This window comes from Rhinichthys klamathensis, unplaced genomic scaffold, assembly GCF_029890125.1.
Source record: "Rhinichthys klamathensis goyatoka isolate OS25496 unplaced genomic scaffold, OSU_Roscu_1.1 h1tg000308l_1, whole genome shotgun sequence".
Taxonomy (NCBI): domain Eukaryota; kingdom Metazoa; phylum Chordata; class Actinopteri; order Cypriniformes; family Leuciscidae; genus Rhinichthys; species Rhinichthys klamathensis.
The window spans coordinates 876,925-892,635 of NW_026606826.1; the positions used below are offsets into that span (position 1 = coordinate 876,925).

Below are 15,711 nucleotides of genomic sequence, written 5' to 3' on the forward strand. Positions count from 1 at the left end.
TTTTTACTGAAGCAGTAACTGCCTTGTAGTGTATCCTGTTTAGTTCTGACTCTGGGTAGCTGGGAGGCTTTCCAAAGACATGACTGGTGGTCAATTGCTGAATAGAGTTGCATTTGTGCCTGTTATTTGCTGGTTGCAAAGTGAAACTGTTCATAGTTGTACCCTGCCAAGACTGTGTGCACACTGTATCTGTTTGCACGATGCTGAATTCTGTAAGTAACTGATCTCCCGGGCTATCGGCCTTCGAAGTAGCTCTCCGCAAAATAAGAAGCTGAATGGTTCCTGGTTAGAACAGGGGGAAAGTGTCACAGAGTTGAAGTGACTCCACTTTACCAGCAGGTGGCTGAAGTTCACAGGGTTTTAGTCACAGTCCATGGCTCTGTAAAAATGGGAGCGAGTACTGTGACCTAATACGTTTGTTACAACTCCGTCCATTTGAAGAAGGATGATTTACAGTTCTAATTCATCTGCACTCTCACTTGAGAATAAAAACTCAAATCCCAGAAAGCAGCTGAGATGACTTGCCTTTTGATTAGAGCAGTGTTCAGATATCAATCAAGTAATCAATAAAACGCTTGCACACTTAAAATTAGAACAAGCAAATGTTCTGGTCAGTGAAATGTCCCAATATACAGGCAGACAAACCACACAAGTAAAAAACAATGCTCTGGTGCTTGTCCTTGAATGACCAAAGAATGGGCGATAAAAACGTCCAGTACTACAACAAATGAGAGTGAGAGTAAATACTGTGAGTGAATCCATCTGTGTGTGTGTGTGTGTGTGTGTGTAAGGTGCAGAGACCGGTCAGAACTTGTTCTGTTTTAGCTTGTCAATGTGGTAGCAAAGCTTGAGAGCCGGGCCCAGCTTGAGTCCCAGGTACTTCATGATCATGTCACTCTTCAGGAGAAGAAGAGCATCCCCATCAATCTCCTGAAGAAGTAATCACAATGTCCACAACAGAATGCTTACTATACACATGAAACAATGTTTTACTGTGTTTAACAATTGAGGATATTATAATATTCTGAGTTGGAAAAACACATGCACAAAAATCTGGCCCAAAAACTACATTAGATTTAACAGTGTTAGCGGTCCAGAGTTGAAGCAGAGCTTAACAACAAAAATATTGATGAACTTTACACAGAAGTAGTAATGGTACAAATGGTGATTGCAGAATGCTTTTGCTGCACTTACTCCGACTTGAACTGCTCCTTCTACCTGGATAATATTATAATAATCTATATTTCTATTATAATAATAAAAATCCTCTATTTCTTCACTTGTAGCAAACGTGGCGAATTACATAATGTGAAGCTGAAGTGAACCTGCAGGCTTTCCAATTACAATTCACATGATAAACCACACAACCACCAAACTCAGAGCACATACTGAGATGGACGTATTTCCATAATTAATTAAATCACAGCCTTTTTTGCACTTTAATTGTGCGGCCCTATTTGGAAGAGTAAAATTCAATTTCATTAGATGGTGTTAAATTGTACTTTGCTTTTTGTTCTGTTTTTAATAAGCAATGTACAAAGATTTGAAATCTTTTCCATTTAACATTCAGCTCAGGTGGTTATATCACCAATTATGTGACCTTGAATTGATTGTGAAAACTTGAGTTGTGAAGCACACAGCTGATCATATCTGGTTTTCTAACTTGAAACTGAACTAACGCTACCCACACAGGGATTTGTTATCTGACAACATGTTCAACACATGGTGTTTGTTTGCCACTTGTAAATAAATGTGTCAGTCAAACTCACATGTTTTCTGAAGAGATCCACGTGAGGGCCCAGCGCTTGAGGATCTGCATCTTTGATAAACCACACCACCTCATCCACGCTCCACCTGGAGGGATCCTTACTGGGTGGGGGCTTCGCCTCCCCTCCATCTGGGGATGGACTGTAGGCTAGAGAGAGAGAAATCAGATTCAGACAGGGCTAGGATTATTATTCTTGGTTGAAGCTAGAAATATCGGTAACACTTTCTATGAAACATGTATTTACAATACATTTTAGTACAAACACATACGTTTTTTTACAAGGCAATATGTGTGCATAAATGCATTAAGAATACCAGTTTGATGCATTATAAATACAGGCTTTATCTGGTGTAATAATGCATTATACTCTTAAAGTTATAACCACAAATAGCTAAGTATTTTAATGTATTGTTGTAACTATTGTTATGATTATTTATCAGATGATACAACACATTATAAAGTTGTTCATAAGGCATTATGCATGTATTATAATGCATTAAGTATACCCTTATAATGGTATAATGCATTAAAAATGCAGGCTTCATAGGAAGTGTTACCAAAATCATATATGCAGTATATGTGGTTATCAACCTTTTTGACTCCAAGGCCCTCACTGACCACAACTATTTTTGAAGGCCTCGTGAGTTTTCCAGTTGTTTGTGATTCACTATATAAGTGAATATCCTAATAAGGATTTATATATATTTTTTTATTTTTTTTAATGTTTACTCAATTTTTACCCATAAAATATTTTAGAGCTTAGCATAATTAGAAAACCATTTCCTGGTCTAGAAATCACACTTTAAAATAAAAAATTTCCAAGCAACTGAGAATCATGGTTCTTCTAAGACAAAAAAAAAAAGAAATATCTGGATTTTTTGTTGTTTAAATCATTTTAAGTCATCTTGAGACCTCCTAGTGGGCTCCAACCCCCCTTACTTGAGAACCATTGGTACTTTATATACTATTTAGTTTTCAGTTTTTTGATTAACTCTTGGTATCTTCTCACATACATCTCATTTGATTAACATGGTTTTAAAGTAGTGCAGAAACTCTTTTGCCGCTTTATTGTATAAGTGTTAATTTCCTCTTTCTTACCACTTCTGTTTCCTTCCTGGAATGTGCTGGGACTGGCTGCCTGCCTGCACACACCTCCAGAGTAGACAGGGCCAGAACGAAAACCATATGCAGGTTTACTTGCTGTGTACGGTGAGGACATCGCTCCAAAAGCAGAGTCGCTGGGGTCAACAGAATAGCGCTTAGGGTCCATTGAATCGCCATGGTAATCATCCACCATCGAGTCTGCTGCACAAAAAGAAAAGCAATTTAGGGAAAATAATGCATGTTAAGCATGCATGTCATTTGGCTCAGGATAATTATTGCTTTCTTGAGTGCAGATTGGCCTGTATGGATTCATCCAAACCAAATTATATACATATGCAAATGCTAAGCAAACACATCTTTCTATGTTTTTATGCATTAAAAAGCAAACATAAAGAATGACTAGTGTAGTCTTATTCACGAAAGTGGAAATCTTAATTCATTAAGAAATTCATTATTTTAATGAATTACACAAATGCAGTTATGAGATTGAATTAGTCTGATGAATTCTTCACTGAATAAACTCTCTGAATTCTTTGTCGTGTCTGATTCTAAAAAAAATTTTAAATATATTTTTTTTAAACCCGAAGAATTAAATTATTAAATCGTTTTTTTTTTTTTTTATGTAGTTAGAATGAATTATAGGTAGCTGGTAGACACTGCAAACACTGCCGTCTGTGGGAAACACTGATTAACATACAGTGTTGACGAGTAACGTAGGCTCTCCTCTCTTAACCACGTTAACCATTGACATGGGATTAAGTCACAACACAACCTTTGCCTATGTAGCTGAGCGGTGTGATATTGTGTCATACTGAAGTTAATGCTCTAATCTCTAGAGCTCCCAAACCACATTCACGGGGGAAAAAGAGAGAGAGAGAGAGAGAGAGAGAGAGAGAGAGAGAGAGAGAGAGAGAGAGAGAGAGAGAGAGAGAGGTGGAGCCAGCAGAACTCAAACACTCAAACCACAGGCCACTCAACCTTTCACTGCCACTTAAACAGCTCAGCTTGCACTAAAGGCCTCCTCTGCATTTTCAGAAGGGCAAATTGGACAGAGACAGAAAAGAGTGCAGATCCAATCAAACAGCCAAATTACAAAACATCCAAAACAAAAATAGACAAAACAAAAATTGTCTAATATAGAAAATTTTACTTCAACTGTGCAGGCTGTGTAGATAGATGGAAATACAGCTCTAGTATTTAAAAAAGGGTAGAATAACAGAGCTTGATGAGCACGCACTTGACTTGGGCTGTCCATCTGAGTGCTTTTCAGTGTGGAATGAGGAAGAAGAGGAGGGGGACGATGAAGGAGCGATGGGCTGGTCACTGAAGAGGTTCTCACACATCAGGCTTCGGCACAACTTTTTGAGGAAGCGTAGAACATAACCTACACTGTTGACCACTGGCAAACTCAACAGATGCTGTTTACCATCAAAGGTGGCTGATGAAGACAAAGAAAGAGTGTTTAAATTCAAGTAAATTGCACACTGTTGTAAATACAGTAAAGGTCCTTGCACACTGAGTCCGAAATTCTCGCACGTTAAAAAATAAATACGACCTCACGTTGTGTCAATCACGTTTACATACTGCCTCCGAAACTTTCGTCCGTCATTAAAAAATTCGGATCGGGTTCGTTTTTCGCATCCGTAGCAAGCCTTTTGAGAGGTTTTTGACAATTCAGAGCCCCCGAATGACGAATACGAAAAACCACATATGAAAATTTCTAGTGTGCAAGGACCGTAAGACTTTATTTTGCAGTGTCTGTGTTATCCGCATTACATGCTCCTATAAATGGTCAAAGGCTGATGCTGACAACTGATGCCAGATATAATGCTAATATATACATAAACATTTTAAATAATTTGTACCACAATTGCTGAAATTAAATTTAAACTTAAACAAAAAATTTAGTAAAAACGACAGTACCTGTAGATTATGTTACTGTTACAAAAACAAAATGTAACTTCTGACAATCAGCCAAGTGGCCATAGTTATTGGCCGATGACGATGACCTCAAAATGGCCAAATATTGACAGATTAATCTGATCTGGAGGATATCTGTCAATCACATGTTTCTATTAATTGAAATTGCACAATTACAAGTAGATTCACAAAATAATTATACAGCAAGTATATGTAATTCAGTACTATTTCTCAGTGCTCACTTGTTTACATATATGTATACACTAGGGTTGTGCCGATGGACGATATCATCGTCCATCGTGATGGCTGACAGACATCACGATGTTTAGACGGCATCGGCTAAACATCGTGTGTCCCGTTTCCATGGTGTCCTGCTTGGCACGTGATTCACCACAGCCAAAATAGCGCTGTATGACAGATTTAGCGCTTTTATTTCTAAATATTAACAAACTTGCTTACCATGTCATGAACTATCTTCTATTCCGATGTGTAAGTGAGTTTTTGTCGTTTAAAAAAACTTTATAAATTATCTTGATCTGTGAGATGGGCGCCGTGTTTGGGCCGCAGTTCAGAGATTTCTGTCTGTTGGATTTATTACAGCGCGTGAATTCACCAGTTTCTCCCGAAAAACATGAAAGTAAGTGGCCGGTGACCTGGGAGAAAACTTGAGTTGACATTATAGTTATTTAATGCTACACTGTGTCTCTCTGATATGAATAAAAACCGTCGTCAAATATATTTGAATGGGTTGTTATTGCTGCTTCCATAGACACCATTGTGTATTTTACAAACTATAAATGTATTATTTTGCTATAGATTAGATGTATTTAAATGTCTGAAACCTAAAATAAACATTATGTGGTTAACACTGAACAGTTGTGATATAGCCTATGACAAGCGCTGAGCGCGTCCGTCTTTGGCTCAGCGCCACCCATAGCGCGAAAGCACGCAGTTTGAATCTGGCAGTGATGTCACGTCACTGTACATTCGCTCCTTAGTGCTCAGCTGCTGCAGAGGTGCCGAAATCGAAATTGCTGATGAGATATAGAGGAAAATATCTAGTGGAAAATGAGAATATTACGAAAATACCCCCCCTCCCCCTCCCGCTCCCGATATCATCGTCCATCGCGATGTTTCACTGTAGACATCGTCTGATGCCAAATTGGTAGACATCGCCCAACCCTAGTATACACGTACCTTTACAGTATGGTATATTTAAAAATGTCCCATAAACCAACACTAATTTTGTGCTAGATCATTACTTTGTACACTACAATTTAAAATAAAACAATTAATTCAATTAACCATGAATTTTCAGCATCATTACTCCAGTCTTCAGTGTCACATGATCCTTCGGAAATCATTCTAATATGCTGATTTGCTGCTCAAAATCGTACTGACTTAGTAGTGCATATATGTATTTACAGTAGACATGAGAATCAGAATGGAGGCACGCATTAGGGTGGCTATGCAACTGAACCTGAGATCTTTTCTCCTCCATAGCCCTCTGTAAGCAAGGTGAAGACAGCTTTCTGTTGAAACGCACTGTCGATGCAGCCCTGTACCGCCTGCTGCAGCACCACAGAGGGCCTGGCGGGACCCAAGTGATCCGGCAGCTGCAGCACCTTCTGCCTGTCCAGGTTAGGACCCGTGTTCACCTGCTTATTCACGTAAATACACACTGGAATAAAATGGACAGACAGAGAAAGAGAGAGATTTTAAAATTAGCAATATCTGCTTTCAGCATGCATTTTTAATGGAATAAGCACAATATGAAACTGCTGTATTTGCAATTGTTTTTTTTTCAGTTCATGTTATTGTCTGACTAGGTCTTGGAATGCTAATGGAGGGTAATTCGTTGGTTTTGTTCTTCTCTTGCTTTTGAGATTTTTTGTGTATTATGTACTGAAAATATAAGGTTATACTGTTTGCTTAAAGGAATGGTTTACTTAAAAATGAAAATTCTGTCATCATTTACTCACCCTCAAGTTGTCGAGCAACATGTCGGTAACCAGACACTTGTAGGAAATACTATGGAAGCTAATGGGGTCCATCAACTGTTTGGTTACCGAGATTCTTCAAAATATCTTTAGTGTTCAGCAGAAGAAAGAAATTCATACAGGTTTAAAACAAGTAAATTAATGACAATTTTCATTTTTAAGTGAACCATTCCTTTAAGTTAATAAGTAATTTTAAAAGCAAAGCAAAATCAATAGCACTAACAACATCACCACAGTATTTAAAAAAAGGAATCCATGATCTATAAAGACAATCCCTACATGTAATTGTACAACACTCACATACATATTGGCACACAGTGCATGTCTTCCTTATTGACACTACAAAATGGCTTGTGATATTTGTCAAGGAATCTTCAAACATTTGAGGCCACATTTATAGATCGTTTCGTCATGAGACCCAAGAGACGAGCAATAAAAAGAAAGAGAGGGCAACAAAGGAGGAACAACATAGAAATAAATAAAGAAAAAAAACTCAGCGCTTGTGACAGCTTAGGGTGTTTCAATCTTGTGCTGTGTACTGTGCGTTTCAGTAATAGCAAAGGAATTATTTATCAAAATTAAACCTGATATCTACTCTTCTTAAAATAATGCCATTAAACTAGATCACATACTGTAAATCACACCTAAAAAGCATCTGCGGTTTTATGAGCCAACCAGAGCCAATAATGTTTTGATTACCTTAAATAAAAGAAACAACCCTTTAATAGGAAACGCTTCCATTTCTATGCATTTATTTATCCCAACAAGTGACTTACAAACGAGGAACAATACAAGCATGAGCATTTAATATCAACAAAAACAATACAGGTACATAGCAAAAATAAGAAGACAGTAAGAGAGAGAGAGAGAAAGAGAGCGAGAGAGAGTGTGTGTGTGTGTGTGTGTGTGTGTGTGTGTGTGGGAATCCACCAATCACTCGTCCCCCTCCCATTTCCTCCCACACAATCTGTCCCCACTGACTTCCCTCGCTCGTCTGCAGCATAAGGATGCTTTAATCTGACAGATTGCCATGCTAAGGGATTTCCTTCGTCGTCTGTCATCTAGAAGCACCATGACCAGGAGTCAGACACACACACACCTAAAATAATCTCAAGAAGTAGCCTGTGCTGTGTTTGAGAATGTGTAACAGGATAAAGTCAATGAACAGCAAGTGTACAGAGTACAGAGATAACACACAAAGCCTTAAAATAGATAACCAATAGCAAGATTACTGACATGCCAGCCATGTAGGCTTACAGACAGTGAAAATTAACCACACTCAGGAAAGGCAATATAATTTAATTGCAAGCAGTCATATACAAACACGTTTTCCAAATAAAACAAAACACCAAAGCTGTTAACAATGACCTGAGGTCATTAAGGTCATGACCCCCACAACAACTCCCTCGGTAACACCCACACAGACATCCCTCACATCGGAACGCAGGTTTGCGAGCACCGAGATGCTTTGTCAAATTTCTTAAAAGAATTGAGGACAAAATGCTGGTGTCAAATATTTCACGAAGGCATGAATCTGAACAAAATGAACATGGTTGTTGAAATATAGGAGAGGGACCAAAAGAGAGCATGACTTTTCCATTGCAAAAAGAATTAAAGTCTAGAAACCTGGTGGGCAGACAAAAGCCTCTTGTTCAGCAACTGCTCCCTACAGCAAACGGATTAAGCTTTGAGAACTCAAGATGGAGTTCAGCCATACCGTCACAACTTCTCATGTTTAAAGTAGACCTTGAACAGCATTGAGATGCAGTCTTCATTCATTTCGAATGGCAGAATTGAAAATTACACATGCTAAAGTTGTGATGTGAATTCATTCTAAGCTCATATTTTAAAAATAGTACGATTTTTTTTATTCCATTAAAAAGGCAATATAGCAGAACAGAACTGATCTCTCCATCGTAATGAAGAGATAAATTGGATGATAATCCCTCTAAGGCTAGAACAGTCAGGTTCCTCAATAATGTCCCTTGAGACTTTCACACCTATTAACCTTTGAAATAAGAGATGTAACTACTCTTTTCTCTCTGTTCCCTTTCCTTCTAGTCATGGATGTTATTGCCGAATTAGATGGGCAGCCCGTATGGACTGAAGGGTCCTGACCCCAAAGATTAAGTGTGTCTGTGCCGTATGAAATCTTTACTTGCTACATTCACACAAACTGAGTTTAGGATTGACAGATCTATTATTTAAGTCTTATCACAAATGACACAACAATGTTTGCATGCTTAATTTGTACTTGCACTCATTTTTATATTGTTACAAAATGTTTCTATTCCAAATAAATGCTGTTGTTTTGAACTTTCTATTCATTAAAGTATCCTGTAAAAAAAAACGATCACAATTCCAAAAATCCAATTTTCACAAAAATATTAAGCAGCTGTTTTCAACATTAATACTGATAAGAAATGTTTCTTGAGCACTAAATCAGCTTTTTATAGCATATTAAAGGGATAGTTCACCCAAAAATTAAAATTAGCCCATGATTTACTCACCCTGAAGCCATCCTAGGTTTATATGACATTCTTCTTTCAGACGAATACAATACAATCAGTTATATTAAAAATTGTCCTGGCTCTTCCAAGCTTGATAATGGGAGTGAATGACTGGATGACTTTGGAAGTCCATAAAAACGCAAGTTACGGCCGTCTGCCGGAAGCTAGTTATTTTAGTCGATAAAGTTTTAAATATGGATATTTTTCTTACATGAACGCATACTGAACCAAAGACAGACAGCCATTCACTGCCATTATAAAGCTTGGAAGAGCCAGGACAATTTGTTATAACTCCGATTGTATTCGTCTGAAAGAAGAAAGTCATATAAACCTAGGATGGCTTCAGGGTGAGTAAATCATGGGCTAATTTTCATTTTTGGGTGAACTATCCCTTTAAACACTGCCATCACAGGAATAAATCACATTTTTAAAATACGTTTAATAATAAAACGTATTAATATTTATTTTTAAATAATAAAAAAACAATTATTTTAAATTGATAGTTATTTAAAGTGATAGTTTTTCAAAAATGAAAATTTTGTCATCATTTACTCTCCATCAAGTTGTTCCAAACCTATATAAATGTATTTCTTCTGCTGAACACAAAAGAAAATATTTTGAAGAATGTCGGAAACCAAACAGCTGATGAGGTCCATCAACTGTTTGGTTAAACATATTCATCAAAATATCTTCTTTTGTGTTCAGCAGAAGAAATACATTTATATAGGTTTGGAACAACTTGATGGAGAGAAAATGATGACAAAATTTTCATTTTTGAAAAACTATCACTTTCAATAACAGATAAGGAAAAATATCTGGTCTTGTTATAAAAGACAGTGTTGGTGGTCTTCTCTCACCCCTGAGACGCACATCCCATCATATAATTTTGATAAAAAATAACAGTTATCATAATTCCGATATAAATGGGTAGAGTTACAGTCCCTACTGGCCACTAAAAAAAGAATGAGATGGCAGAGAGTCATAATGTGACTCCTCTGAGGACAGTGATTCTTCTAATGCTCACATTTTATTACTCCCTTAATAGTTAGACCTGGTTACTAGTTTCTGGGATTGGCATGGCAATACTTCAGACAGCAGATAGTGAAACTGGTAGTCTACGAATGTGTGTGTTTGTTACCTGTGAGGACCTGCGGGGTGGCTGAGTGGGGGATAGTAGCAGCGTCCTGGGGGATTGAGCTCATGTCTGGCTCTGGGGTGCTGCTGGGAGGAGAGATAGCCAGGGGAGTCATCAAGCGAGACTTCAGCTGAAAAAAAAAAGATATATTAGTATTATCATTATATAACTGATTAATAAAAATATATGAAGATATTTATAAAACATATATTTATGCTATGTCATTTTTATATTATGTTTTATTACAACTACAAATACAATAAAGTAAACTAACAATTACAATAACAAACTATACCTGATATACACTGATGTGCCAAAACATTATGATCAGTCACAAGTGAATATCGTTGATCATCTCCTAACAGGTCCACTTATTAAGGTCTGGGTAGATTAGATGGGAAGCAAACAATCAGTTCTCATAATCGATGTGTTGGATTGGATGCAGGAGAAATGGGCAGGAATAAAGATCTAAGCGACTTTTGCGAGGGCCAAATGATGACAGAATTTAATAGCAGTAAATTTACTTTACAGCATCCTAGCTCAAAATCAATGCTTTACGGTCAAGTGCATTTCTTTGTGACAAAAATGCAATATTAAAGGTGCCATTGGTGATTATCTGCAGAAACATTTTTTGTTATGCTGGTTGAAAGTCTCCTCATATCCTGATAGCAATCACTCTGTAACAAGCGGTCTAAATGTATTTTTATAAATATATGTCGTCTGTGGAAGGCGTAGGACCATAAAATGTTCGTTCAATCGTTGTGTTCGGTCCGAACGATCCTATAGCATGTGTTCCCTGTCGGTCAATGTGTGTTTGCATACCACTGCACAGGCTGTTCACGCAGACATAAGTCATCTGCACGTTCACGTATGCTGTGCAGATAGAGCGAGAATGGCAGGCAAGCAGCAACAACCTAACTTTCCTTCTGAACCGACAACAAGTGGCACTGGCAAAGGATCTACGATCTATCTATCTTAATTGTGGAAACCGGGTCATGCAAGAAATATTTTTACACACTGACTGAGTTTTGCTAGCTAAACAAAATGAAACCGTGCTGCATCTAATTTTGTTTTTAAGAATTTGTTTACGTTTGGTATTGTAGTGTGTTACTAACTGTACTATAAAGTTTTCTCACCGGTGAATGACACATGATATTGGTATTGCAGTAACGTTGTCTCCGGTCTTCTTGGCTGTGCGTGTTCATGCTTTCAGGAGGCGTGGCTTTGGAGGGCGATTTGCAGGGAGGGAGGGACCTTTAAGTTTTCTAACTGCATTGTATAATAAATCTATAATATCTATTATTACTTGTTTCTGTACTGTTTTATTTTATTCATTCAGCAGAACATTCACGGGGGAACCAGATGGGCTGGATTTGTCCAGGGCCGAATTTTAGCCCCAGTCCAGCCCTGCCACAGGACAACTTCAAGGGTCTTGCAAAGTCCATGCCTCGGCGGGTCGGCGCTGTTTTGGCAGCACGCACAAGACCAACAGTATATTAGGCAGGTGGTCATAATATTTTGGCTCATCAGTGTACATCCGGTAGAAAATGTCTTTTTTATTTAAAAGTCTTGCAAGGATGTTTACTGCAAATCTCCTAACATGCACACACATTGTGGTAGTGTGTAGCTCTTTAAATCAGCAGCAGAGACATTATGAGGCCTGTGCTCAGGCACACGGCTAAAAATAACTCAGCAGCAGCAGACTGCAGATACATCAGTCAAAGAACAACCACCTTGTCCCCTCCTTCTCTCACAGTCAACATCAGATGGGCCTACCTATATACAAACACACACAAGACATTACTATGCTCCTCTAGCTAAATAATTATACAATAAGTGTTACACACGCACCAGTATGTATTTAAATGCACCACTTGATGACATTTATGCAATTGGCAGACACTTTTGAACTATGGAAAGGCCTTATCTTTGTGGCCTACAAATACATACTCATATTTAAATGAACACACAAACACTCTGATATTTACTGACCTTAAAGCCAGGCTTCCTTCCTCTTTTCTTAGGCACTTTAATGGGTGGGAGGGATTCTGGATAGCGACTCTGATATTCCGGGTGCCTCTTCAGGGGTGGACGACCCCTCTTGCGACCTGGAACTTTTCCACTTGGGGGCGGGAGGAATGAAGGGCTAATGGCCCCAGGTGATTGCATCTCTCCACCTCCTGACTGAACTGATGCAGCAGCAGGAATACTCATCAGACCTGAGAGAACACCACAATGTCAATGTCAGAATGTTGAACTGCATTTACAGTGATATTTAATCATTTTTAATACTGTATGCTGAATATTTTTCTTGATTGAATGTAAAAATACTGATATGTGTACTGTTTCAACTGCATAATGTGGTGGAGATTTTCCTTTTAAAAATACTTTAAATTGTATAAGGAGTACACATGTCTACTATGTGAACTTTCTGGTTTGGGTTTCATTGGATAATTCAAAGTTATAAACAGCAACAAAGACACAAACCACAACTTTTGTAATTCCCAACCATCAATTCATCTTGTAACTCTCCAACTCACTCACCAACTACAACAAGCACACACACAAATATGTGTAGTCAGTAAGAAATTTTGGGCTCCCAGACCTTTTGACCAATGAATTTCCATGACTTTTCATTCGTCAGTCATTCGTGATTACTGGATAATTTTAGTAATCTGAAAGAAAAAAAATAATAATATAATATAGCAATTTTAGCTGATGAAAATTTTGAAAAGAATAGACATCAATAAATCAAAAATAGTAAAAGAAAAAAAAATGGCAGTATTTTATTTTACAGTCCTGTTACACATGTACATACTATATACTTATTATAATAACTGGTTAATAAATAGGTACTAACCCTGAGCCTACCTAACATCATAACCTTAAAGAAATAGTTCACTTCAAAATGAAAATTCTGTCATCATTTACTCGCCCTCAAGTGGTTTCAAACCTGTATGAATTTCTTTCTTCTGCTGAACACTAACCAAGATATTTTGAAGAATGTCGGTAACAGAACAGTTGATGGACCCCATTAACTTCCATACTATGGAAGTCAATGGGGTACATCAACTGTCTGGTTACTGACATTCTGGTTACGTGTCTAGAAATCACAATTTTATTAATATGTAATATGATTGCCTGATATTACAGGTTTTCACTGACCATGAGAACCCTGCAATTTCCATTTAACTTAATTCACAGAAAATAAACATCAAACCAACCAAAACCAAAACAGTTTTTTGAATTCAAATTACAGTCAATGCTTTAACACATTAATTTTGAGAAAGCAAAGCTAACAACACTAGAAGTTTAACTCAAACACATGACCACAGCCTAAACACTGCAACTTGTAGTTCAACCTGCAAAGCTGCTGTTCTTGGAAACAACACTAGTATAAATAGCCTAAATAATTTAAAAAATGAAGGGAAAAAAAACACGTTCTGACCATAATTACACAAAGGAATTTTTATATTCATTGGATAAATAGCGGAAAAACATACTCAAACCATACAGATATGAAATTCTCAACAAACTGGGCTGGAAATATATGAAGAACAAAAGCTGTGAGGTGGCTTACACTGTGCAGAGGGTTGAAGAAACAGACACTGTGCCACATAAAAGCATCTTCACTATCCTCTGCTCTTCCAACTCTCTCTCTCTCTCAGTCAGTCCCCCTCCCCCAGCCCTCATTCACTCTCATCCCCTCCCCCTCCAGCTGTGGCGCCTGGCCTCAAGATCAGCCCTGACAGACGGCTTCCCCTGCTCTCATCCGTCCTTTTTAACTAAGTATTCCCTGGAACTCTGTAGAACCTGGACCTTTTGATGTGAAATTAATTATTATGATTTAATTATGATTTCCTGGAAAAAGAAACTAGTAAGACACATTTTATCTCATAACTACAATTAAAATAATGATAATAATAATAAATCAGGTTGATTAATTATTGTTAATTTTACTTAATTTTATATCCATCATGTTACATTATAATCTTCTGTAATTGAATACACAGAACACACTACTTTCAAATTCAGTTTTTTTTAAAGGGGTGCAGTAAATATGCTTTGCAATGTGTTTAGTGCATTCGCTGTAGTGTGCACAGACAATAGACAGTTTAAAGCTCGGCTGTTAAAGCAGAGATAATAAGAAAGAGATGAATCGACATCTGCTTTTCCAGATAAATATTCATAAGACTAAATGACGAATAGTGAATACAAAAAGTTATTTAGTCAAAGCATCAGGTAACATGTCATGTGACATATTATGCCGAAATATAAAGAAATGGGTCATTTTAATAACTATTATTTGTCTACAAAATAAATAGGGTTGACTCTGATTCCAAGTTATTTTCCTAGGCACTTTCTAAACATCAGATTATTTCCGCTCACCTGCTCTCTCTCTCTCTCTCTCTCTCTCTCTCTCTCTCTCTCTCTCTCTCTTTCTCCCCCATGCATCAGCCAGGCCATGCGTAATTACATTAATCTATTTCTCGAGCACTGTGGTTTCCAACAGCTGCATAAATCCATTCTAATTCCGATGAATCTATGAACCGGTGCACAGCAAACCGTTCAGAAAACAGAGAGAGTGCACGCCATTAAAAATAGAGCGTCAAAAATAGAGCACCGTTCCTCATGTGCGTGTTCATGTTTACGAGCCGTGTTGCATTGCGCGAGGGCTTCCTTCCTTATCTCCTAATCTCACCGCGAAATCAGCGGCACGCAAACGCATTTTTTAATGTATGAACACTCACCGACCACTCAGCTCTGGAGCGGATTCGTTATCAGCAATGTCAAGAATAGCGTATCAAGCGCGCTTCCACAGACAGACCGGCCACTTCTGAAACCCCCGCGCGCTCTCGATACCACCGCGCGCTCCGCAGTCGCTACCTCGTCCCCTTTCTGTCGTCATGGCAACTGGGCGCCTAACATCCTCCCTTTGCCATAGTCATATTATGCTGATGCGGAGCCTGCGGAATAATTTACACCACAGCAGCGTTTAGAGCCTCCAAGACTCCCCAAACGCAATGCCCACTGCCAAGAGCTAATGGACTGAATTTTGTTAGCTGATTTAAAAAAAATATTATTAATGATGTAAACAGCTTACAAAACAAGAAAAATTACGATTTATTATACACGTACTAATTAATATAATACATAATTAATAAATAACTACATTATTTTAAAGAGCTGGTGAGTTGTTTTACAAAACAAAAAACAAAAAAACACGAAAAATTGAATTTAAGGGTTTTTTTCTCTATTCTTAAATAATATAAA

At 37.7% G+C, this 15,711-nt stretch overlaps 1 protein-coding gene across 6 annotated transcripts in view; it reads right to left on the reverse strand.

Annotated features, from left to right (window-relative positions):
* Positions 1 to 271: 271 nt before the first annotated feature.
* Positions 272 to 15,711, reverse strand: part of scml4 (Scm polycomb group protein like 4) — a 32,038-nt gene continuing 16,598 nt past the window's right edge. The window contains exons 1-9 of one of the 6 annotated variants that reach the window (XM_056270797.1): positions 15,189 to 15,351; positions 13,043 to 13,112; positions 12,430 to 12,656; positions 10,441 to 10,567; positions 6,273 to 6,473; positions 4,110 to 4,310; positions 2,867 to 3,073; positions 1,770 to 1,915; positions 272 to 930 (exon numbers count right to left, since the gene is read on the reverse strand). In XM_056270797.1, coding sequence (XP_056126772.1) covers positions 805 to 930; positions 1,770 to 1,915; positions 2,867 to 3,073; positions 4,110 to 4,310; positions 6,273 to 6,473; positions 10,441 to 10,567; positions 12,430 to 12,656; positions 13,043 to 13,064 — 1,257 coding nt within the window. In that variant the 5' untranslated portion in view covers positions 13,065 to 13,112; positions 15,189 to 15,351 and the 3' untranslated portion in view covers positions 272 to 804. Of the gene's footprint in view, positions 931 to 1,769; positions 1,916 to 2,866; positions 3,074 to 4,109; positions 4,311 to 6,272; positions 6,474 to 10,440; positions 10,568 to 12,429; positions 12,657 to 12,981; positions 13,006 to 13,042; positions 13,113 to 15,188; positions 15,353 to 15,711 lie in introns of those variants that run through there. The other 5 variants (XM_056270798.1, XM_056270799.1, XM_056270800.1 and 2 more) reach the window with 5 other exon arrangements.